The sequence below is a fragment of the Anabrus simplex genome, chromosome 2 (genome assembly GCF_040414725.1).
Source record: "Anabrus simplex isolate iqAnaSimp1 chromosome 2, ASM4041472v1, whole genome shotgun sequence".
NCBI classification, from domain to species: domain Eukaryota; kingdom Metazoa; phylum Arthropoda; class Insecta; order Orthoptera; family Tettigoniidae; genus Anabrus; species Anabrus simplex.
In genome coordinates, this window is record NC_090266.1 from 194,968,020 (window position 1) to 194,995,263 (window position 27,244).

Genomic DNA, 27,244 nt, shown 5'->3' on the forward strand with positions numbered 1-27,244 from the left:
CCGTGGTTTCCCATTTTCACAGCAGGCAAATGCTGGGGCTGTACCTTAATTAAGGCCACGGACGCTTCCTTCCCAGTCCTAGCCCTTTCCTGTCCCATCGTCGCCATAAGACATATCTGTGTCGGTGCGACGTAAAGCCTATAGCAAAAAATATATTTATTTTCTCATTGAGAGAAATCTAGTGCCTATCAGCCCATCATTTTCCTATAAGTGTTCGTAAAAGGCATGGATACGAAATAGAAACTGAAAAAAATTGAACTTGAAACTAAATTAACCAGGGACAAAATTTCTTGGATGTTTTCAAGCATTACAGAACTACCAGATACATGTAAGTAAGATGTCAAATACATGCAAATGGATTCGTTTTATTTCATTTGTCTTAGAAACACGGAGAATTTACACACACACGTAAAGAAGGCTGGAAACTTTAACTTACCATTTTCGCAGGTCTTGATGAATCGCATTTTCCCTCTTCAAATTTTGTCTCTATTAATATATTTAATCAACAGTTTCTTTCCAATTATTCACAGGTTTTAGCACAGTTATGTATATTAAAAACACAATCTACATATAATCAGCTAATCTGAATCACTGTCGGCTGTTGTCCACGATTTAGAAACATAACATGTTCTTTTTAAATTTCCTGAGAGTAGTTTAACTGATCGAGAAGGCAAAGCACGAACTTTTACAGTTTTCATCTTTGCTTAAAGTAACCCGTTCATGGTACTGACGTTCAGTCGATTCATCTGTTTAGTTTTCATCAAGGTGATACATGAAAATATGCACTTGACAGCTGCACTCGAGCGAGGTAAACACAACAGTTTCCCAACTAAAGTAGTTGGGAACATGTCAGAATCATCTGCTTTTGTTAAGGAACTAACGTTTTTCCAGAACTCTGAAACGCTGTTGAATCTGCATAATTTTCAATTTCAATGATGTCTATATATCGTCGCTTCACCGGTAAAAGATTGTAATCCACAAAGCTCTTCCTATCGATTATTCTCCTTAAGACTGGTCACGCCTCCCAGCCACATATGGATATGCAGCCCATCAGAACAATGTCCATTGTGTTCGTTTTCCTATGCCGACGAGTAACCGAAAATGAACCTAACATGCATTATACAATAGGAGTGCGTAAATACGTAATGCAAGCATATATTCGTATAGTACGGTATAGTAAGGTTAATTTTTCTTTACACATGGGCATAGCAAAATACTTCTCGAAACTTCTCACTAATCATATCCATGTACTTCTGTCTAATTTCCTCGTCCTGGAGACTTTCTACCCTTATTCGTTTGCAGACAGATTTCACTTTGTCTATCCTAGGCCTAGAGGTACTTAGTTCACTACAGATCAGATAGGGATCTGTATTATCAAAAAATCCCCGGAAAACTCGTACATTCCTAACAGATTTCCTGAATTCGAAGTCGGTTAAGATATAGTCTCTTGTGGATCTGGTACCCCTAGCCTCCCATGTGTAGCGGTGAATAGCTGTATGCTTGAAGAATGTATTCGTAACTGCTGAACCCATACTATCACAGAAGTCCAGCAAACGCTTCCCATTCCCATTAGCTTCCATATCTTTCCCACATTTACCAATCACCCTTTCGTATCCTTCAGTTCTGTTTCCAACTCTCGCATTGAAATCGCCCGTTAGCACTGTTCTATCCTTGTTGCTGACTCTGACCACGATGTCACTCAATGCTTCATAAATCTTATCAACTTCATCCTCATCTGCACCCTCACATGGTGAATACACTGAGACAATTCTCGTTCTAATTCCTCCAACTGCCACATCTACCCACATCATTCGCTCATTTACGTGTCTAACAGAAATTATGTTGCGTGCAATGGTATTCCTGATAAACAGCCCTACCCCAGACTCTGCCCTTCCCTTTCTAACACCCGTCAAGTACACTTTATAATCTCCTATCTCTTCCTCGTTATCTCCCCTTACCCGAATATCACTTACTCCTAGCACATCCGGATGCATCCTCTTTGCTGACTCAGCCAGTTCTACTTTCTTTCTCCCATAAGCCCCATTACTATTGATAGCTCCCCATCGAATTCCATTTCGTTGGCCAAGTTGTTTCCAAGGAGTCCCTCGCCTGTCAAATGGGAGTGGGACTCCGTTACTCCCATAGGTCCGAGGCTTGCTTAAAATGTTCTGAGCTCGGTAAATTCATGAAACAGGATGCTACCCTTCTTACACATAGTCCAATTGAGGGTCTCTGCTCTAACGGGATAATGACGGCCGGTGGATTGTATAGTCCTAGCCGCCTGAGCACAAGGAGGGCCATGAATCAGAATATGTCCGAGATGCTCAGTCCCATTCCATAGTAACTGCTATCCCGACCCTCAGGATCACTTACTAGACCACTCAGCCGTTGCCCATGGTTCACGAACTAGGACGTGACTACAGTAACCCACACCATGAAATGTCTTAGATTATCTAATAAGAAGTGGTCTTCGAACAATTCACCCCTAAGGGGTTTTGACTGGTTGATGGGGAATGGTGACAAAAATATTCACTTCTGTGAAACCGTTTGAATTACGAAGTTAATCTTTCAAATAGTATCATAGGAGTTAAGTAACAGGTATTTGAAACAAATTTAACCCCACAGAGAGTTAAATGGGGGTTAAGATCCGAAAACAGGTGTATTCATTCCTTCCTACGAAGCCGTTTAGCGTATGAAGACAAAACCCTAAATAGTGGTATATATTTTAAATCACAGGTGTGAAGTAGAAAAATGTTTAACCATTACACCCCTAAGGTGTTAAAATGGGGTTACCATTTGACGTACAAATTTGTAATTTTACGGGAAGGTTCTTCGTTTATTTCCTAGATGTAAAATATCATATAGGCTACTCAAAATATGTCTCCGAAGATGTTTAGATGGTAGCTGAAAAAATTAAATGGCGTATGGTTTTTAGTGCCGGGAGTGTCCGAGGACAAGTTCGGCTCCCCAGATGCAGGTCTTTCGATTTGATTCCCGTAGGCGACCTGCGCGTCGTGATGAGGATGAAATGATAATGAAGACGACACATAAACCCAGCCCCTGAGCCAGCGGAATTAACCAATTATGGTTGAAATTCCCGACCCTGGCGGGAATCGAACCCGGGACCCCTGTGACCAAATGCCAGCGCGCTAACCATTTAGCCATGGAGCTGGACAGATGGTAGCTGACTCTCGAAAACACAATATCCATTCTTCCGGAACCATTTCAGGCACGATCCCAAAATTGTACATAAAGGGTGGCCTTCTATGTCCTAGAACAGGGATGGCGAACCTATGCCACGCGTGTCACTAGGTGACACGCGAACACGATTTCGGTGGCACACTGCATTAACATAATAATATCTTATATATACGTCTTGCACTGCAGAAAATACATATAAATTTTCACGTGTAAGAAATAAATATCGAAAATCTAAATACTAGTTCCATTCGGACGTGCAATATGGCAACACTGCTACACTGATAGGTCCGAAAGTCAAGTGAGATAGTGTCGTTTTCTGGTGGTTTTGTATACGGTCATCGCAAACATGTTTTCGGTGCCAGAGCAAGAACTTAACAAAGGTGGTGACCGTATTTTTCAAGAACTCTGGCCAAGGGAATTCGGACTGATAAAAAGATGTGTTGCCTGTGTTCGAAAACAATTGTATCCTCCACATTTAATGCAAAGCGCAACTTCGGGACTGATCATTCGAATATTTGTTCCATTTCAAATGAAGAAAGAAGAGAGTTCGTTTAACAAAATATCGAACATTGCACAAAACAAACTAATTCTTTTGTATCATCTTTTCGGCCAAGGAATATAATCAGTGCGGCTGTTTCTGTCTCACTGCATAGTACAGCATGCATGTGAAACAGATTTCTGACGGTGAGTTGTTGAAAGAAAGTTTCTTATTGACGTCCGACACATCATTTGACAACTTCCCTAACAAACAACTGATAATTAACAAGATTTAAGGAATCCCAGCCAGCTGAACTGCTGTCAAGGATAGAATACAAAAAATGAGTGAAGAAGTTTCGGAGCAGTTGAAAGCTAATTTGGATAACTCCCACATGTATGCAGTATGTTTTGATGAAAGCAGAATGTGACCTTACAAAAAAGATACCTGTTTTTTTTAAAATTTTCCATTTCGTTATGGAAATGTGATGAGGGAGAAATTAGTTTAATTGTTGAGCATACAAACTACAACATGGAATGATAATGAAGCTAATGGAGGAAGTTAAGTCCATTCGCAATATTAGTACTTTTGAATTTTGTATCTAATAACTATTTTTTTACAATTTTTACGTCGCACCGACATAGATAGGTCTTGCGGCGAAAATGGAATTGGCGTACAAGTGGGAAGGAAACGGCCGTGGCCGTAATTGAGGCACAGCCCCACGGAACATGCAATCAAATGTATTTACCAGATATATATGTATAATAAATAAATAAATAAATAAATAAATGAATCGGTAAATGAATAAATAAATGACATATTATGAAACATAATCGGGAATTTATGAAGGAAGTCCGGGGGGGGGAGGTGTTGTAGATATCCCCTAATGGAAAATAACAAGTGGCACAGTCAACAGATGATAGCAATAAACCAGACTTAAAATGACACACTAGTTGGAAAAGGTTCGCCATCCCTGTCCTAGAACCTAGATATTTAGAAGTATTTTTTAAACAGTCTGCTTCTATAAAACATTTATTCTCCCATTACTGTTCGTACACATAACCGCACATCTTAAAGGGTTTGAAAACATTCCAATTCTTCTGTACGAAGTTCAAATGGGTTTTAGAAAAGAAAATTAAATATCATTTCCCCAAAACAATTTGGCGTATGACCTGAGGTGTATTTTACAGGCGCAGTTGACAGTAGACTCTGCAAATTATAAAACTTTGAAAAATAACTATGAATTTAAAACCGTAGCGAAGCCCAGTTATCTTGCTAGTCTATATATACTGTATATAAAATAACTTGTCCTGACTGACTGACTGACTGATTCATCATCGCCGAGCCAAAACTACTGGACATAAAGAAATGAAATTTTGGGGATAGATTCATATTAAGATGTAGGTGCTCGCTAAGAGAGGATTTTTGGATATTCCATCGCTAAGGGGGTGAAAAGGGGGTGAAATTTGAAAATGAGTGTATCTATATCTCAAAACTTTAAAAGTTTACAGATGTAAAAATTGGTATTTAGAATCTTCTTTAAAAATACGGAAACACGTATTTTTTTTTTGTTTTCAGAAAATCCCAATAGGAGGGGTGAAAAATGGAGAAAATGGGGGAAAATGGGTTGAATGCTTTTAATCAGGATACCGGTACTTATATCTCAGAAACTGAAGATATTACAGACCTGAAAATTGGTACTTTTGATCTCTTAAAAATAAAGAAACACGTATTTTTTTGTTTTTGGAAAATCCAATTAATAGGAGGGTGAAAAGGGGGTGAATTTTTAAAATGCGTGAATCTATATCTCCAAACTTTTAAAGTTTGCAGATGTAAAAGTTGGTATTTAGAATCTTCATTAAAAATAAAGAAACGTGTATTGTTTGTTTTCGGAAAATCGCAATAGGAGGAGTGAAAAGGGGTGAAAAAGGGGTGGAATGCCTTTAATGAGGCTAGTTATATCTCAGAAACTGAAGATATTACAGACCTGAAAATTGGTGTTTGGGATTTCCTTTAAAAATAAAGGAACACGTATTTTTTTGTTTCTAGAAAACCCAATTAAGGGGGGGGAGTGAAAAGGGGGTAATATTTTAAAATGAGTGTATCTATATCTCAAAACTTTTAAAGGTTATAGATGTAAAAATTGGTACATAGAATCACCTTTAAAAATAAAGAAACACGTATGTTTCGTTTTCGGAAAATCCTAATAGGAAGGGTAGAAAAGGTTGAAAAATGGGTCGAATGCATTACATGAGTCTACTTATATTTCAGAACCCGAAGATATTACAGACCTGAAAATTGGTGTTTGGGATCTCTTTTAAAAATAAATAAACACGTGTTTTTTTGTTTGTGGAAAATCCAATTAATGGGGGAGGGGAAATGGGGTGATTTTTTAAAATGAGTGTATCTATATCTCAAAACTTTTAAAGTTTAAAGATGTAAAAATTGGTATTTAGAATCTCCTTTAAAAATAAAGAAACGTCTATTATTTGTTTTCGGAATATCCCAATGGGAAGGGTGTAAAAGGGTGAAAAATGGGTTGAATGCCTTTAATGAGGCTACATATATTTCAGAACCTGAAGATATTACAGACCTGAAAATTGGCGTTTTGGATCTACTTTAAAAGTAAAGAAACACGAATTTTTTTCCTTTTTTGGAAAATCCACATATTGGGGGGTGAAAAGGGGGGGGGGGTGAATTTTTTAAAATGAGTGTGTCTACATCTTAAAACTTTAAAATTTACAGATATAAACATTGGTAGTTAGAATCTCCTCTAAAAATAAAGGAACACGTATTTTTTTGTTTCCTGTAAATCCTAATAGGAAGGGTGTAAAAGGGTGAAAAATGAGTTGAATACCTTTAATGAGGATACACATATCTCAGAAACGAAAGATATTACAGAACTGAAAATTTGTATATGGAATCTCCTTTAAAAATAAAGAAACACGTATTTTTTATTTTTTGGAAAATCCAATTAATGGCGGTCAAACAGGAGTGACAAATTGGGGTGAATTTTTTGAAAGACTATATCTACAGAATATCTTGGAAACGTAAAATGTTACAGACGTAAAAAGTGGGTGTTTGGAATCTCCTGTAAATGTAAAGAAACATAGGTGATTTGTTTTTGGAAACTCCACTTAAGGGGAACTCAAAAGGGGTGAAATTTTAAAATGAGAATTTTTACAGTAAATCTAAAAAACTTAACATGTTACAGAAGTGAAAAATGGTATTTTTTATCTCTATTAAACATAAAGAAACGTGTATTTTTAGTTTTCGCAAATACCACTTGGGCGGTGGTGGTGGGGGGTAAAAGTGACTGAAAATGGTGTTGAATTCTTTTAATTAAGCTACTGATATCTCAAAAATGAAGATGTTATAGACGTGAAATTTGATATTTGCAATCTGCTTTAAAAGTAAAGAAACACGTATTCTCGGAAAATCCAATGAAGGGGGGGGGGTGAAAGAATTGAAAAATTAATTGACTTAATTGTATGAAAATACATACATCTAATAACAACTAAAGTTGTTACAGACGTGAAAATTCGTATTTGGATCTCCTTTAAAAAAAAGAAAAACGCGTTTTGGTGGGGAAACCATCTTGGAGGGCGGGAGTGTAAAGGAGTTGAATTCCTTTCATGAGGGCATATAAATCAAAAACTGAAAAAGTTATAGTCGTGATAATTGGTATTTGGAAGATCCTTTACTATTAAAGAAACAAGTATTTTTTGCGGGAAAATTCACTTAGGCGGGGAGAGTATTGTGAAATGAAGTGAAAAAAGTAATTTTTTTTATGGGGATACTTATATCTCAAAACTTAAGGTAATAGACGTGAACATTGGTGTTTGGAATCTCCCTTAAACATAAAGAAACAAGCATTCTTTTAATTCCTTTTTTGGGGGGGGGGTGGGGGGCGATAAATAAACTTAACGGCGGTGGGGTGTAGAATGAGGTGAGACCAATTGATTTTACTGTTATTAATGTACTTATAAGGATCCTCCGTTGCTCAGGCGGCAGCGCACCGGCCTTTCACAACTGGGTTCCGTGGATCAAATCCCGGTCACTCCATGTGACATTCGTGCTGGACAAAACGGAGGCGGGACAGGTTTTTCTCCGGATACTCCGGTTTTCCCTGTCATCAGCCATTCCAGCAAGACATAATAATAATAATAATAATAATAATAATAATAATAATAATAATAATAATAATAATAATAATAATAATAATCATAATAATAATAATATTCCGGACCGTCGTCAAATGTGCGGACCGCGCTGGAAACGGCTGGGTAATGACTAAGAATGCGGTCCGGCCGCGGGTTCAGTGCCGCCAAGGCACCCAATATGTCACCACGCCGGATCTCCTGAAGGATTTTATCCATATTAAAAATGATTATAGGAAAAGATGGCAAATATTTACGGACCCAACTGACCGGGAGGAATACCTGAGCCTAGCCCGGGAAGTACGAAATCGATTGCTGAAAAGGAGGATTGAAAAATGTGAGGAAACGTGCCGTAAAATAATAGAAAACCAGTCAGATCGGGAATTTTGGTGGATTCTCGCAGAAAACGAGTGAGATCGCGAATTTCGGCGGATTATGTATCTAAAACAATAAGCATTCAATTATAAATTTCAGTATAATACCGTAGCGAAGCACGGGTATCTTGCTAGTATATCTATATATATAAAATAACTTGTCCTGACTGACTGACTGATTCATCCTCGCCGAAACAAAACTGCTGGGCGTAAAGAAATGAAATTTTGTAGATACATTTATATTACAGTATAGGTGCTCACTAAGGGAGGATTTTTAAATATTCTATCGCCAAGGAGGTGAAAAGGGGGGTGAATTTTTAAAATGAGTATATCTATATCTCAAAACCTTAACAGTTTAAAGACGTGGAAATTGGTATATAGAATCTCCTAAACAATAATGAAATATGTATTTGTTTAATTGAAAACGGGTTTGCATTCTTGAATCCCTTCCTTACAAAGAACACAGTTCAAGTGGAAGCCGATCATAAGAAATCAAAACCTATCGAAGTTAAGTGTGGCGTAGCTCAAGGGTCCCCTATCTCACCACTGGTGTTCAATTTAGTAATCAATACTGTAATACAAAATCTCACTGACCATGTCATATCCCAACGTTATGGCTAGTATATATTTTATCTGATGATCTACCGCCGTTATCCTCACTTGCTTTCGCAGATGACCTAGTCATACTCAGTAAAACCGAAAATGATGTTACTACGTTGTTAAATTTGGCTAAAAGCAGCTTTGCAGAAATTGTTTTACATATCCATCCTCTTAAAAGGAAATCTATAATCCTGAAGAAAGGAAAATTAACTGAAGGAAACGTCACTACACTCGAAGGATCAATAATCCCATCGATAAAATCAAACAATGAACGAATCAAGTATTTAGGAATTGACTTCAACAATGAAATCTCTCTTGACAGACATAAACTAATACGCACAATAACTTCTGACTTAAATAATCTGGTAAAAACAAAACTTCTAAAACCAGAGCAAAAGATCAAGATTATTAATGAGTTTGTTTAGCCGGGTTTGATCTATACTCTACAATGTGCCCCTCGGGCACAACTATCAAACACTTTTCTTAAAGATATGGACAAAATTATAAGAAATTCTGTAAAAGAAATAATGATGCTGCCTGATGATACTCCAAATTCGATGCTGTATAGTGCCAGAAAGGTCAGAGGGATGGGAATAATTTGCGCAGAATGGGAAGCCAATATACAGCATTACAATATTTGTAATCGCTTACTCCATGTTCAGGACGCTCACCTACCATACGTAAGGAAGTTACCTGAAGAACAAGAAATGGCACTCCGCAGACTTGAAATAAGAAAAGAAAGTCTCCCCACAAAGATTGACGGAAGAAAACTACGTGAAATTATGAGAAATCGACCCTTTCAGTCGTGGTACCAGCTACCACATAAAGGAAAAGGAGTAGTGTTATATTCAGACTGCCCGAAAGCAAACTCCTGGATGACTCATAAATCACCTCTGTCCTCTTCTGAATACATAAATGCAGTGAAGATGACACGCAACCTCACCGCAGTCAGGTCGGTTCCCGATAGGTCATTCAACACAACCCGTTGCAGCCATTTTGGCAGACAGAAACCCTTGGACATGTGCTGGGATTCTGCCGGAGCACTGAACTAATGCGCAACCACCGCCATCACCGTGTAAGATCGTCGATTGCTCAAGGCTTGAGACAGCGTGGGTGGGAGGTGCACGAGGAGGTTCACTGCGTCTCTACCGATGACTCTAATCGGAGGGCGGATATCGTAGCCATCAACAGAGAGGGCATTAAAGCGATGGTCTTAGATCCCACCATTCGCTTTGAAAGGGACCTGGATCAGGCTCGGGATGTGGACCTAGAAAAGCAAGCTATTTATGTTCCATGCTTGTCTTACCTTTCATCCAAGTATAAAATACCTATCGATCGGTGGATTGTAAGAGGCTTGCTATTCGGAGCAAGAGGCGCCCTCCCTAGTCAGACATCGAACTTCCTACAAAACTTGAAAGTTCCATTCTGCGAGTTAGAAAAAGTAGTAATACAGATACTGAGGGACTCTCTGCAAATCATTCACTTCCATCTGTACCTGAGAACGTGACTGACATTCCTCCCCCTACTAACCCTGTGAAAAAAGAAGATAACAGCTTCAACGATAAAACTGATATTTGGAATTGAAACTGTATTCCGGATCCACATGGTCACCCTCATTGGAGGACAGTTGATTTATTTCTTTAATAAATCTCTCTATCTCATAAACTGAAGATGTTACATACGAGAACACTGGTACATGAAATCTCCTTTAAAAGTAAAGAAACACGTATTTCATCGTAAAATCCACTTACGGGGGTGAAAAGTACCGAATTCTTTTAATGAGAATAAATATATCTCAAAAACTAAAGATTTTACGGACGTGAAAATTGGTATTTGGAATCTCCTTTAAAAATAAAGTAACACGTACTTTTTGTTTTCGTAACAGTCACTTGGGGGGACTTGAAAGGAAATGAAGGAGTTGAATTATTGTTATGAGGACAGGCCTACATACATCTCCAAAGCTGAAAATGATACAGACGTACACATTGGTATTTGGAACTTCTTTACCAAGCTCGATAGCTGCAGTCGCTTAAGTGCGGCCAGTATCCAGTATTCGGGAGATAGTAGGTTTGAACCCCACTGTCGGCAGCCCTGAAAATGGTTTTCCGTGGTTTCCCATTTTCACACCAGGCAAATGCTGGGGCTGTACCTTAATTAAGGCCACGGCCGCTTCCTTCCCACTCCTAGTCCTTTCCTGTCCCATCGTCGCCATAAGACGTATCTGTGTCGGTGCGACGTAAAGCAACTAGCAAAAAAAATTGGAATCTCTTTAAAAATAAAGGAACACGAGTTTTTGTTTTCGGAAAATCCACTTAATTGGTGAAAAGAATTGAAAAAGCGCGTGAACTTTAAAAATGAGTGTATCTAACTTTACCGTATATCTCAAAAACTGAAGATGTTACAGACGTGAAAATTGGTGTTTGGAATGTCCTTTAAGAATCCAGGAACATGCATTTTTATGTTTTCGTAAACGGAGGTGAAAAGATGTGAAAAAAGGAGTTTAATTCTTTTTCATGGGGATACATATATCTCAAAAACTGAAGGTGTTAGAGACGTGGAAATAGGTATTTGGGATCTCCTTTAAAAATAAAAGAACACGTATTTTCTTTTTTTACTTTTCGGCTTGGGAGAGGGCTGTTTCTCACATGTAGAGTTCTATCTCGCATGTTCGAGAGCTAGCTCTGCCAGTAACCTTTTCATCTTAGCCGCAAAAGCGAGTGTCGGTACCACAAACGTGGTTTACAGAGAAGTGCTGGGGTAAATGGAACTCAATTTTACGGTGAGTTTTATACTGTAGGGATTTTTATATAATATCTTAATGCAGTACCGTGGGAACGATTACTTTCATTAAATTATGAAATCCACGCGAGGGAAGCCGTGGATAATAGCTAGTAATGTAATAAAATAATACACTACACAAGAGACAACATTATTATTTCAACAAATCCAAAATTCAGACTCAAATTAATTCACCAAATTCAACAGCTTTCTGTATAGTTTTGTTTATTTTGACTACTCACGGCCAGTGTAAATGTATTGTATTTCCGGTTAATGAGGTATGTACTGCTCAATTTATTTATATCTAACATCTTCTGCCTATCAGTAGGAACACAACCTTCCGGGTAAGACTTTGTAGCAAGAAAAGAGGAACTTGTTTGTCTAATTTGGAGGGGAAACTGTTGGCACGGCAGTCCATCTATGAAGTCTCTTGCTACCACAATGCCAGGTTTTTTAGAACTGTACGGGAAATGCATGGACTTAGAGAGTGTAAATGACACTTTCTGGTTCTTGGGAACGTTTCACCTGCATGATTCTAATGAAAAAAGTGTTCATATAAAAATCTTCTGACACCATCGCCTATGTTGTGAGAACTATAACATTCAAATTTTGCTGACTTCTTTACGCTATTGTTTGTTCTACATATTCCTTGGTAGTATAGCAACGGTATATTGTTTTTATCTTATTTGCGAAACAACTGATGTTTGCGCACCTCGTCTACACACAATATTACTGGCTAGCGCATTCTGTTGAGGAAACCCATCAGTTACTGACTATTGGGCCTTCTTCACGAAACCGAATTTTCCAGTACACATGCTACAACAGAAATAGCGTTTGATTTGTGGTATTGTTCTACAGAATGGTGTATCTATCCGTATAGAACAGCAATTTGTTATAAATTTAATTCTATTAAAATTTGACTTATGGGGTTTCTCAAAAAAAAAAAAAAGAAAGAATATAGATTCAGTTACTTTCTCGGCTGAATATACCTGATGTTGAGGAAGGACGTTTTAAGCACCTATGTACGGAACTTGTGGTACATGAGTGTTCTGGAGATTTTGTGGTTTGATGTAATACTGTAAAATTTGTTTATACAATGTAGACATTCTGTCATGAAGATCGAGAATTTTGATGCTTTCAGACTGCACCTCAACATTTAGATACATACATTATAATTATAGACCGTTACACCTTTGCAAGCCTCTGTGAATTTACTAAACGTCACCACAGTCCTCTATTTGCAACTAGTGCTGTGGCCTCATTTAGTTCTATACCTCTTATCTTTAAATCTTTAGAAACAGAGTCTAACCATCGTCGTCTTGGTCCCCTTCTACTTCTCTTACCCTCTATAACAGAGTCCATTATCCTCCTAGGTAACCTATCCTCCTCAATTCACCTCACATGACCCCAACACCGAAGCCGGTTTATGCGTACGGCTTCATCCATCGAGTTCATTCCTAACTTAGCATTTATCTCCACATTGGGAGTACCTCCTGCCATTGTTCACACCTGTTTGTACCAGCAATCATTCTTGCTACTTTCATTTCTGTTACTTCTAACTTATGCATAATATATCATGAGTCCACCCAGATTTCCTTCCCGTAAAGCAAAGTTGGTCTGAAAACAGACCGATGAAAATATAGTTTCGTCCGTGAGCAGACTTCTTTCTTACAGAATACTGTTGATCGCAACTGCGAGCTCACTGCATTAGCTTTACGACACCTTGATTCAATCTCACTTACTATATTACCATCCTGGGAGAACACACAACCTAAATACTTGAAATTATCGACCTGTTCTAGCTTTGTTTCACCAATCTGACATTCAGTTCTCTCAGATTTCTTACCTACTGACATCAATTTAGTCTTTGAAAAGCTAATTTTCATACCATACTCATTGCACCTATTTTCAAGTTGCAAGATATTAGACTGCAGGCTTTCGGCACAATCTGCCATTAAGACCAAGTCGTCAGCATAGGCCAGACTGCTTACTACATTTCCACCTAACTGAATCCCTCCCTGCCACTTTATACCTTTCAACAGATGATCCATGTAAACTGCGAACAGCAAAGGTGAAAGATTACAGCCTTGTCTAACCCCTGTAATTACCCTGAACCAAGAACTCATTCTACCATCAATTCTCACTGAAGCCCAATTGTCAACACAAATGCCTTTGATTGACTTTAATAATCTACCTTTAATTTCATAGTCCCCAAGTATGGCGAACATCTTTTCCCTTGGTACCCTGTCATATGCTTTCCCTAGATCTACGAAACATAAACTTAGCTGTCTTTTCCTCTCGTAGCATTTTTCAATTACCTGGCGCATACTAAAAATCTGATCCTGACAGCCCTTCCGTGGTCTAAAACCACACTGGTTTTCATACAACTTCCTCTCAACCGCTAATCGCACCCTACCTTTCAAGGTGCCAGTGAAAACTTTGCCTGGAATATTAATCAATGAGATACCTCGATAGTTGTTGCAATCCTTCCTGTTCCATTGCTTATAGATAGGTGCAATTACTGCTTTTGTCCAGTCTGAAGGTACCTTACCAACACTCCATGATAAACTTACTAATCTATGAAGCCATTTCATCCCTGCCTCCCCACTGTACTTCACCATTTCTGGTCTAACTCCACATATCCCTGGTGCTTTATGACAATGCAGTTTATTTACCACCCTTTCCACTTTCTCAACCGTAATTTTAGCAATATAATTTTCCTTCTCCTCATGAGCTTGGTTGTTCGCAACACCATCAGGAAGATTTCCTTTTACGGTGAGAAGTTGTTCAAAATATTCCCGCCACCTGTCCAGTGATTCCCTGGGATCTATTATGAGTTCACCTGAATTATTCAAAACACTGTTCATTTCCTTTTTCCCTCCCTTCCTAAGATTCTTTGTTACTGTCCAGGAAGGTGTCCGTGCTTCTTGACCTAGCCTTTCCAGGTTATTACCAAAATCTTCCCAGACTTCTTTTTGGATTCAACATCTATTTGTTTTTCTTTTTTTCCTCATCTACGTCCAATTCCCTGTCTGCCTTTGTTTGGAGCCATTTCTGAGAAGCCTTCTTATTACGTTTACAAGCTGCTCTCACTTCATCATTCCACCAAGATGTTCGCTTTTTCCCATCTTTACACACAGTTGTTCCTAGGCATTCCTTCGCTGTTTCTACTACAGCATCCCTGTATGCCACCTATTCTCTTTCTATATCCTGAATCTGCTTACTTTCTACAGTTCGAAACTTCTCACTAATCATATCCATTGTACTTCTGTCTAATTTCCTCGTGATGGAGATTTTCTAACCCTTATTCATTTGCAGACAGATTTCACTTTCTCTATCCTAGGCCTAGATACTTAGTTCACTACAGATGACATGGTGGTCTGTATCATCGAAAAATCCCCGGAAAACTCGTACATTCCTAACAGATTTCCTGAATTCAAAGTCGGTTAAGATATATTCTATTATGGACCTGGTACATTTAGATCAACAAAAATATTCTAGAAATTCCACTTATAACTTTCTGTTTCAATAATATATTTTCTGCTGTTAGAAGTTTGTCTTCGAAGACAGTACCTGAGTAAAACAACTTTAAAACAGGAAGTTTTTCTTCTGATCTGGATACCACAGCTAATAATGCCAACCGCCTGGTCTGACTGGTATAAAGAAGCTTATGAGTTTTAAGACAGACATTTTTGGAATTAATTGTATTGTCCTAATATTTTTGGACTGCTATAAAAATAATTAAAATGATACTGAGCAAGTTCTTCAACGAAGCGAGCAAAACCGAGCTCGATAGTTGCAGTCGCTTAAGTGCGGCTAGTATCCAGTAATCGGGAGATAGTAGGTTCGAAGCCCACTGTCGGCATCCCTGAAAATGGTTTTCCGTGGTTTCCCATTTTCACACCAGGCAAATGCTGGGGCTGTACCTTAATTAAGACCACGGCAGCTTCCTCCCCACTCCTAGCCCTTCCCTGTTCCATCGTCGCCATAAGACCTATCTGTGTCGGTGCGACGTAAAGCAACTAGCAAAAAAAAAAAAAAAAAAAAAAAAAAAGAAGCGAGGAAACTTGTAGGACGCGTATGATACATTTTAGCACAAAATGACCGGGAATTTCACACTTAGCCAGAGAATAATTCCTACCCATCATAATAATCTCACTGATAGCTGACAATTCTATCAACGTTTCTTCGAGCTGAATGTAATTTTCGTCAAATAATGTGGTAATTAGGTCGTAAATTCCATTTGCAGTAGCGTTTTCAACAGGAATCATCGCAAGGAATTGATTACTTGTCACAAAATCGTCACCAGCAAGCCTCAGGAATAAAGACAGCTTCTGTTGATACTCTCGTCACCCATCGAGGAGATGTTCTTTTATTTCAGTTCTCGAACTAATTGTTCGTTAGTTTCAGCGCCAATGACGTTTTTTACTAATAGACTGATATTTATTCTTGTCATAAGAGACACGTTTTGTAATGTCAGAATCGACGTAGACCGACTTCATGAGTTAAACAAGTTGTCTGCGACCGTGGACAGAAGATTATATTCCACAATAAAAGCACCCATTTTTAATTTTCTTTCTTTTACCCCTTTTTCAACTGTGTTGCTAGCAATAATTTCCGATTTCCTGCCGTACTAGAGCCAATACATGACCACGCCATAGCTTAGCTCACCTGTTAGAAAACCAACTTAGTTTATTAGCAGCAGTCATAGTTTAAGAAGATGCGTGAACTATCATATATTCAGTTCCAAAGATCACTCATTTTTTCAGGTATAGAATCGAAAAATACATACATGTAGACGTTCAAACATGCTTCACCCTTGTATTTAACATGCTTTAGGGAAAGAGATGTAAGGACCTTCATCATTAGCACTCAACCACCCGCTGAATAAAGATCTCCGTTCCCACGCACTTCTGTACTTCTACTTATCAGTTCCTGAACTGAATTTGCTAGGTTTTGGTACCGTAATAGACGAAAATACAGTATTTTCACTGTCACCCATTGTTAAATAAGAGCCTACTTGATCCTTTTTTTAAATACTAACTTCATCAAAACATTTTTAACACCACACAACATGAAAGTTTCATCTGCAGACTGTCTTTAATACAACGTTTAGCGAAAGTAGAATTTATTCGTTTAATTGTCACATGCTATTTTTGCGTTACCTGCAGGGGCCAGCTGTTAGCCCTTAGAAAGGACTGGGTGTGTGGCTAGGGTGGGTCTTTAGGAAGATAGTGGTTGTGGTTGCGACTAGCTTTCTCTTTTGTTGGAGCTTGCAATGCTTCACTCTCGAGTCCTGCTGAAACCTTAGAGATGTATCGTTTCGAAAATAAGGGAGTATCACTACGTGTCGCGCAGAGAAAACTTATTGGCAGCAATTGTTGCTGAAAGATCAACCAAGCCTTTCGGCCACTTTTCGCTACACACCGCTCTTTCCTTTAAGTTGCTAAACTCACTAGACTTCAGCATTATTTCTGCTCAGTGAAATTACAATAATATTCTCCTTAGATTTTTACATCGTTTCCCTATTTTCCCAGCAAGTCTTAGAATTCCCTGTTTGTAGGGAAATTTCGCTAAGGCTGCAATCACTGGACCAACCTAAAGCACGATGCCACTTGCCAGATCGAAGTAGAAACATAAACAGCTAATATTCCCTTACTACATAATCTATACTAGTCTATCTGTACTAATATATAAGAATGAAATGGTGTGTGTCTGTGTGTTACTCAATCACGCAAGAATCACTGGTCCGATTTACATGAAATTTTGCATGAATATAGCTTATTTACATGGTTAACATGGCTACTTTTGATTTCGATATTTTGCACTATTTAAGGATGGCGACCATTTCAGTGACGTCACTACACCCTTTGGTTTCAAACGTTCATAATTCCATATAAAATAAAAAGAGAACGCTAAAAAATAGCAAACTTTTGATGGCAAATAAGAGGTTTAAAATTTAATTTCCTGTACGAAAGGTCCTCATCACTTTTCGTGTATCTCCAACGTTTAGCGAGTGAAACCTAAATTTGTGCTATAAAACACGGCCTCCGCGCCGCACCTCGCATATCCCCTCCACGAGTACCTGCCGGCCGTGTATAATTTATGTTCCATTGCGAAGCACGGGTACTTCAGCTAGTAATAATAATAATTTCGTGTGACTATTTCTAGCCGGATGCAGCCCTTGTAAGGCAGACCCTCCAATGGGGGTGGGAGGCATCTGCCATGTGTAGGTAACTGCATGTCATTGTGGTGGAGGATAGTGTTATGTGTGATGTGTGAGTTGCAGGGATGTTGGGGACAGCACAAACACCCCGTCCCCGAGCCAAGGGAATTAACCATTTAAGATTTAAAAACTCCGGTCCGGCCGGGAATCGAACCCGGGACCCCTGTGACCGAAGACTAGTACGCTAACCATTTAGCCATGGAGCCGGACAAAAATCTTGAGTCCTCATCCTGAGGTGGTGCAGCTCTCTTCAGCCACACCCCCAATAGAGGTAGGCTGCACGTACCATTTCAACCACAAACCAGCCCTCCTGACATTCTTAAATTTCTGACGGTACCGGCAATCGAACCCGGAATCCCGAGGGGGCAGCTAATAAGACTGACCGTTGCGCTACGGAGGCGGACTTCTTACTACATTAGAAGCATACAGAGAACAGAGGAGAAGACTGAGGTACAGTTAGTTCGAGAAAACGCTGGATAATGTCAACAGGATCCGCCTCTGTGGTGTGGAGGCCCGGGTTCGATTCCCGGCTTTGTCACGAAGTTTGAAAATTGGTACGAGGGCTGCAACGGGGTCCATTTAACCTCGGGAGATCAACTGAGTAGAGGTGGGTTCGATTCCCACCTCAGTCATCCTGGAAGTGGTTTTCCGTGGTTTCCCATTTCTCCTCCAGGCAAATGCCGGGATGGTACCTAATTTAAGGCCACGGCCACTTCTTTCCCTCTTCCTTGTATATCCTTTCCAATCTTCCCATCCCCCGCAAGGTCCCTCTTCAGCATAGCAGGTGAGGCCGCCTGGGCGAGCTACTGGTCATTATCCCCAGTTGTATCTCCCGACTCAGTGTCTCACGCTCCAGGACACTGCCCTTGAGGCGGTAGAAGTGGGATCCCTCACTGAGTCCGAGATAGAAACCAACCCTGGAAGGTAAACAGATTAAGAGAAAGAAGAAGGCGATACAGCTAAGGTCACGATGAAACAGATAGGTTCACCGGCACGATGTCAGTCTAGGAGGAATTCAAATTACACTTGTTGTTGTTGTTAACATTCTGTGACGTAGCAGATATAGTTTGTACTGTGACGAAGCAGATATAGTTTGTACTGCGAATATACTTGACATACTTCCGTGAATACTGATAAAATTTGGATAACGAAATTGTCGGGAATAATTATGACCGTCCCCGACCGACTTTAGATGTTTCAGTTGAGTGCCCCTTATTCAAGGGAAATGGAAAACCAATGACGTTTGCCTTTCAAAGTCTCAGTTTACCTATGGAGAAGGCAAATTGGTTTATAACTTCTAGACCTGAGGCATTTTGATAAATAGTGATGTGTAGTCAGGGATCGACTGCTAGCTAGATCCTCAGTCTATTATATTTACTCCTCGATTGAAGAAATCAGCTATCAGTCCCTGCAGTCAGGAGGTTAACACGCTTGAGGTGATATACACCACCAGTGGTATTCACACGTCATTCTCAGAGGAAGCGCAGAGCCTGGTTGCATGCTTAAAATGCTCCACGAGAGGTTGTGCGTTTGTAGGGAAACCGCAACAACCGACGGCGGCCCCAGAATGAGGAGTGACGTAGTTTGCCATTGATTTGCTCACCGGGCCATAAACGACTATTGGAGCGTGACCGATGTTATGAGTAACACCTTCCATAACGCACTAGTGCTCGGAATGCCATTACTCAGCACCACCCATACCTCGGGAGATTTCATACTATCACAGCCATGGCTACGTCTGGGACTTCGGTAGGAGCTGTATTTTGTTTTGGTCTGTGCCAAGATACAGTTGCAAAAGTACTACAGCCATTAAGAAATATCACTAGGCGGACCCTTGATAGCACCCTGAACAATTAGGTCACTGCACGGACGATGTAGGGTCCGTAATCAAGTTGTAGGTCGATAAAATTCGAACTTTTTCCGTAATTTAATGCACTATGTGATTATCAGGTTGGGTTGATGTATGTTTTTTGACAAAACGTAGAGCACGCGCCTATAATAATAATAATAATAATAATAATAATAATAATAATAATAATAATAATAATAATAATAATAATAATAATAATATGACCCGGCGAGTTGGCCGTGCGGTTAGGGGCGCGCGGCTGTGAGCTTGCATCCGGGAGATAGTGGATTTGAATCCCACTGTCGGCAGCCCTGAAGATGGTTTTCCGTGGTTTCCCATTTTCACAACAGGCAAATGCTGCACTGAGCCTTAATTAAGGCCACGACCGCTTCCTTCCCACTCCCAGGCCTTTCCTATTCCATCGTCGCCATAAGACCTACCTGTGTCAGTGCAACGTAAAGCCACTAGCAAAAAAAAAAGCTTTATTTATTCTGGCAAATTTAGGGATGTACTCCCTTTCTTACACTTAACCAGTCTTTTTAACCTAGAACACTGTTAATAATAACTACTGATGACAATAAGATGAAATGAAATGGCGTATGGCTTTTAGCGCCGGGAGTGTCCGAGGACAATTTCGGCTCGCCAGATGCAGGTCTTTTGATTTGACACCCGTAGGCGACCTGCGCGTCATGATGAGGATGAAATGATGATGAAGACGATACATACATCCAGCCCCCGTGCAAGCGAAATTAATCAATTAAGGTTAAAAGTCCCGACCCTGCCGGAAATCGAACCCGGGACCCCTGTGACCAAAGGCCAGCACGCTAACCATATAGTCATCGAGCCGGACACAATAAGATGAAAATATATTAACAGTAATAGTAGCAATAAAATAATCAAACATGGTGATATTAAATAAGAATCACGTAAGTTATAAACAACAAATCGTATAATTTATATAATACACATCGCACGTAATGTACGTAAAACATATGAATAATAAGTACTAGATGTACAACTTAAAAGAAAGTTTCAAAAATATATATACATTTCAAGAAGATACCGAGATATCACCTTCAATCGAGAGAAGAAGATGATGATGTTCTGTGTAAGGAAGAGGGGCATAATTACGAAGAGGAAGTAGCAGGAGGTGTTTTCAGGTTAAAACTTGATGAATCATGCATGTTTAACTTATCTAGTATTTCGACACCGGCCTGTTTAAAAGCTGAGTTGTTGGACATGCTTCTGACGTCCGCTGGTAAGAGATTCCACTGTCGGGCTGCGGTAACGGTGAATGACTTAGCGTAGATTGTTGTTCTGTGTACGGGAGGGGTAAACACATTTTGCTACTGGATCGGGTATTTTTGTTATGGTCTGTGAAGAGGAGCTTGATGCGATTACGGAGATAACCCGGTTGAGAAGTTTTAAGAATATTATGCAAAAAACAAAGATTATGAAGTGTGCGTCGCTCTTGCAAGCGAAGCCACCCGAGCCGTGTGTACGACGGTGAAAAATGGTCAGCGTAATGAAGCCCTGAAATAAATCTTACAAAGCATTCTGGCACACTGTAATGTCCTTCCCCATTCTACTTCTACGTTCTTGTAAATTATATCCCAATAATCAAAATGAGGTAATGAGAGCAATTCTATCACCATATCCGAAGCAGTTTCAAACATTGACGTCCCACAGTACCCAAACCATGCATTTCCATGCATCAGTCCCCTCTTGAAAAATGATCAGTTTACCGTGTCGCATCCAGTCTGAATCACACCTCATATCTATGCGATGCCGTTATTGAGAGCAAGTAAATAGAACACTATCTGAATGACATTAACATTTTCATTTAGTTTGTACCAATACCGGGCGAGTTGGCCGTGCGGTTAGAGGCGCGTGGCTGTGAGCATGCATCCGGGAGATAGTGGGTTCGAATCCCTGTCGGCAGCCCTGAAGATGGTTTTCCGTGGTTTCCCATTTTCACACCAGACAAATGCTGGGGCTGTACCTTAATTGAGGCCACGGCCGCTTCCCTCCAACTCCTAGGCCTTTCGTATCGTCGCAATAAGACCTATCTGTGTCGGTGCGACGCAGCCTAAAGCCACTAGAAAAAAGAAGAATGTACCAGTAATATGTTGCTTCATGTATTCAAGGAACTTGCTTTAGTATGAATCTGAAAATAGGCCTGTGCTTTCTTTTCCCCCTACCGGGTGAGTTGGCCGTGCGGTTAGAGGCGCGCGGCTGTGAGCTTGCATCCGGAAGTTAGTAGGTTCGAATCCCACGGTTGGCAGCCCTGAAAATGGATTCCGTGGTTTCCAATTTTCATACCAGGCAAATGCTGGGACTATACCTTAATTAAGGCCGCGGCCGCTTCCTTCCAACACCTAGGCCTTTCCTATCCCATCGTCGCCATAAGACCTATCTGTGTCGGTGCGACGTTAAGGATCTAGCAAAGAAAAATTATTTTGCTCCTGAGGTAAGGTAAGGGTTTATTCTGCCTTAAGGCAGCTCCGAACCTCCGCAGAGGTGTGCCTGAGCCGGAGTTTACGTACAGTAGGGTGGCTAGTTCCTTTCCGCTCCTCCATTCCCTTACCCCCACCAACAGTGCGTGGCAACCCATCCAAATCTTGACCACGCCCAATGTTGCTTAACTTTGGAGATCTCACGGGATCCGGTGTTTGAACACGGCTACGGCCGTTGGCATTTCTGCCAGAGAATCTAGATTATTTAAGTGAAGAACAGGATGAAGAGCTCCATGGAGGTTGTGATAACAATGGGACATCAACGTGCTTGCTGATTAATATTAGATGCTTAAGGGAGACAATCCAGAAACCATTCATAGATGGAAAATGTGTAAAAGAACATTGACAACAAAAAAAGCGGCGTGTTGTGCAGGTGCGTGTTAAGAGTCTCAGCTAATTTGCACAGACCACTGGTCGCCAATGCCTGAACAGTGTTAGCGGTGTTCTCAGAGGTTTGATGCTGATTCTGGTGAACACACTCTGCGCCATGCGAGTGCTGACCAGACCGGCGATGAATTGTAGGCCTTCTGTAAAGTGCAGACATCCTTCGAACACTTACGCGTCACTGTACATCGCACTCTTCTAAATTTTCCAGCCATTTCGTTTTTCATAATCATACCACTTTCAAATTGTCAAAGCGTTACTTGGATTCAATTACCCCTCATCCCACTTTGATCGACGTATGACAAAACATATTTCGGTTGACTCTCATCTTGGAGGATGATTAGAGTAGAATAACTTCTCCGTCCAAGGAGATTCTAGAATCGCCTTTCTTCCATATCGCAGACAGTAAAGGCAAATTACCGATCACTTGCTCGCTATGATAGAACAAGGATTTTAAACTGTTGTACCGCCGTCTTCAGGGATTAAGGATAATGGGTTCAATACGTTTCCGCAAGAATCAGAATTACATTTGTGTGAAAGGTTGAGAATACGAGGTTGAGTCAATAAATAAGTCGCAAAACTGAACTGAGGCAAAAATAATCAAAGTAACTTTCTGACATTCATTTCACTTTTCCACATATTCACCCTGTACATTCAGGCACTTACCCCATCCCTTTACAAGTCCTTGAAACCCAGCAGCAAAGAAGTCCTTTGTTTGCTGTCGCAGCCAACGTGTAACCTCATAGATTACGGCATCATCTGTATCAAAATGACGGCCACCAAAATGAGTTTTTAGGGATCCAAACAGATGAAAATCACTGGGGGCTAAGTCAGGACTGTACGGTGGATGTTCCAAGCGTTCTCTGCAGGACGACCAGGACGCTCCCCATCTCTGATGCTTTTCCTTCCATGGGCAAACTTCTGATCCAATTGAACACAGCTTTCCGTGAGAAACAGTTTTCACCATAGACGGGATACATTTCGCGATGCGCTTCTTCTGTGGACAGTCATTTGGCCCACAAAAAACGCACAACTGCACGCTGTTCTTCTCGTGTACAGTCATGCAACACATGTGCCATCGTGCACTAACAGCCTCTGATTGACTGAGTGCCTGCGAGATGTCGTACGACAAGCTGCCATCTGCTGGCAAAACTTGTGCGCATAATTTCAAATGGTATAAGGCACACGCATGTTTGCAACTTATTTATTGACTCACCCTCGTAATTTTCAGCTCTCGAATTGGTGTCACCAGTTCAAAATAACTCGATGTGTAAGAGCCTCGGAAAAGCTTCGGAAACAGTGTGCTTACTGTTTGGAAACAGAAAAATGACTTGGTCAATCGTCGAGTGTAATATTATGTCATCGACTAGCGCACTGTCATTCACTCTAATAATCTATCTACCACTTATCTGGAGAACAAGTGTGTATTGTAAATTGTGCTCTAATTATAACTTACCACTTCGTTGTCCTCAGCCCAAGTGGTCGTCATGGGTCCACAGACGCCGGTGGACATGTACGAGAGCCTATGTGTTCTGCAAGGAGGTGTGTGCCGATATGTCAGCGAATGTCCCAGTGGCCAGCTGACTTCCATCAAGGGTTTGTGTCCCGTTCAGCAATCTCAGGGTGTGGAATGCTGCTATACTGGTAAGTAGCAAAACTCATAATATTCAGGGTATACTACTCCGGACACGTGAATGAAACAACGACCTGGAAGAAACAAATCAACTACAATAATTCTGTGGACGGAGGGTGAAAATACGTACGTCTAAAGCATTTTTTAAGGAGAGAGCTTTAAATATTCAAATACTTCAATGAGGGATTTAGAATGTAAAGATACTCGATTGTGTTCAGAGATGCTCAACCGTGTACAACTTGTGTGATTTTGTGCGTATTACAAAATATTGCTTGCGCAGTTACTGTCATCTATATCTACATATATAAAACTAGCTGATGTACCCGTGTTTCGCTACGGAATTCTACATTGTATACGGAATTCTAGTGTACACGTTGTGAGCAAGATTGTATTAAATTGCATAGCCCTTAACGTTACCCTAGAAACACGACGGGGAAGTCACCAAACATCTTTCCTCATATGAAGACTGAGGTAGGGAATTTTCGCTGTAATGGTAGACCCGTTTGCATGTCATCAGTCACAGTCAGGTTGGAGAGTTTTTATTATAATGGTAGACACCCGCTCTTAACCTGCCTTTTTACATCCTCAAAAAGACTGTCATAGTGGTTTTCTGAACTGAAATAAACATACATTACAATGACGTCAGTAGGAATGGCGCGATTAAAAGCAATGCTTTAATATGAAATACTCGATTAAATAAAACACCACATAGTTTCTTTTAACGAACAGGACTACACTGCCGATCTAACAGTCCAAAGTTCCAGAGCTGGAATGACCAAGCCGCAGACAGCCGTGATTCATGAACACTCTTCGTCCTTTTTCGGCGGGGATGGGGTCAAATAGTTGAGACTGCCAGGGCAAACACTATGCCCTTTTACTAATCTGTTTCCTAGGAGTACCCGAGGAGTCGGGAAATATCAATTCACTACACTGGCGGCGGGAAAATCTATCTGACGTGGAGGCAAATTTTTCCTCCAAGCCAGAGAGGAAACCCCCTTTTCACTGATAATTTGGAATAAAATGAATGTAGAATTTAATGAAAGTGAAGAAAGAAGCTTTTCTTAAGAAACAGCTATTTTCAGGGTTGAAGTTTGAGTTATTTAGTGAATTGTGGTGCTATAATTTGGAATAGGCCAAATTGTTATTCTAGACCAGGCCATACTACTACTACTACTACTACTACTACTACTACTACTACTACTACTACGTCAGCCTCTGCCTTAAGTATGCCCACTGCTCATTCAAAACAGCGCGTCAGAATAGGTATCGAATAACTGGAATACTATGAAGAACCAGTGTGTTACGTACCAGCTGTATCAGAAAATGTATGAATCAGAGGAATGGCATGCTAAAGAAGAAAGTTTTCTAATTCCCCGGCTATTTCCCGCCAATATTCAGTCAGGTTATTTTCCTCGGTACGCAGCAGTAATCCCATCTATCGGAGTTGAGAGGCAGCATAAGAGAAAAATAACATCACAACAAACAATGGTCTTTGTAATGTTATTGTTGATCAATGTTGTGCGCTTTCGATATTGTAGGGCTTCACATTTAGTTTTCTTCCGACTCTGAAATACCACTCTTACCATTGTCGGTACGGTAAAACTGAATAAGACACAAAAGATAGGAAATTGCATTCTCTGTAACTTTTGTTTTGTAGTACTTTTCGATAGGACCAAATACATGGGTATTTAAAAATTAAATTTTAGGCGCCTTCCCCTAAACTACAATTTCATCCACGGTGAATTTCATCCACGGCGTCGATATGGACTTATTAACAAAAATACAAATTCATGAATATCTGTGTTATCATAGTCGGTACGGTAAAAATGTATAAGACACAAATGGTCGGAAATTTAATTCTATATAACTTTAGTTATGTAGTATGTATCGATACGACCACTAATAATATAAATATTTGAGAATTAAATTTTAGGCCTACCCCTAAACTATGTTTCTGGCACTAAAGCTGAGCCGTTCTTTAATGACTAAAGACTTAGAAAAATGATGGCACCAGGGCCTATGCCTTCCTGGTACAGTATGTATATCTATACTAGCAACTACCCGCGGCTTCACACGCGTGGATTTCGTAATTTGATAATAGTAATCGTTCCTCGGCATTGTACTAAGACATTATTTGAAAATTTCCAAAGTATAAAAACTCGCCCAAAAATTGAGTTTCATTTATCCCAGAAATTCTCTGTAAATCGTATTTGTAGTATTATCTTTTGGGGCTAAGACGACCATGCGACATAGAACTGTACATGCGAGAAACAGTCTTCTCTCAAGTCGAAAAGTTAAATACATGTTTATTTATTTTTAAAGGAGATTCCATATACCTATTCCCACATCTGTAACATCTTCAGTTTTTGAGATATGCATAAATATAAAAACAATTCAACCCCTTGATCAGTCCTACCCCCATCCCCACCCTCATTTAAGTGTATTTTCCCGAAAACAAAAATACATGTTCCTTTATTTTTAAAGGAGGTTCGAAATACCAATTTTCACGTCTGTAACATCTTCAGTTTTTAAGATATAGGTATCCTCATATAAAGGGATTGAACTCCTTTTTCATCCCCCGCCCCCCAAGTTGATTCCCACCCAAAATGCGTTTTCCTTTATTTTTAAAGGAGATTCCAAATACTAAATTTCACGTCTGTAACATCTACAGTTTTTGAGATGTGAGTATCCTCATAAAAGTAACTCAACTCCTTCCCCCCCCACCTTTCCTACCCGTTAAGTTGATTCCTCTTCCCCAAAAAACTAGATTGGCCACAAACATTCACTCAGCACTCGGGCTGTTCCCAATTAAACAACAAGACAACATATCAAACAACATGAAATTGCAAAAAAAACACCATCCTGTAATAGAAAACAAATAATATACTTTAATAAACCCGTGGAAAGCAATGGGAAACATTGCGTTCCTCTGTTGCATTTGCTCACCGAATAGTGCCTTCATCGGTCACATATTTCCTGATTTGCAATGGGCTGTAAAGAAATGTTAAAACTCAATACTGCTCTGGGGACTTGGTCACTGTTCCGACA

At 40.0% G+C, this 27,244-nt stretch overlaps 1 protein-coding gene across 1 annotated transcript in view; it reads left to right on the forward strand.

Moving 5' to 3' along the window:
* The window catches only part of LOC136863999 (uncharacterized), a 131,087-nt gene that overhangs the window by 39,844 nt on the left and 63,999 nt on the right, over positions 1-27,244 (forward strand). Inside the window, exon 2 of the mRNA XM_067140493.2 lies at positions 24,037-24,207. Within this exon, the coding sequence (XP_066996594.2) occupies positions 24,037-24,207 (171 nt within the window). The remainder of the gene's footprint in view (positions 1-24,036; positions 24,208-27,244) is intronic.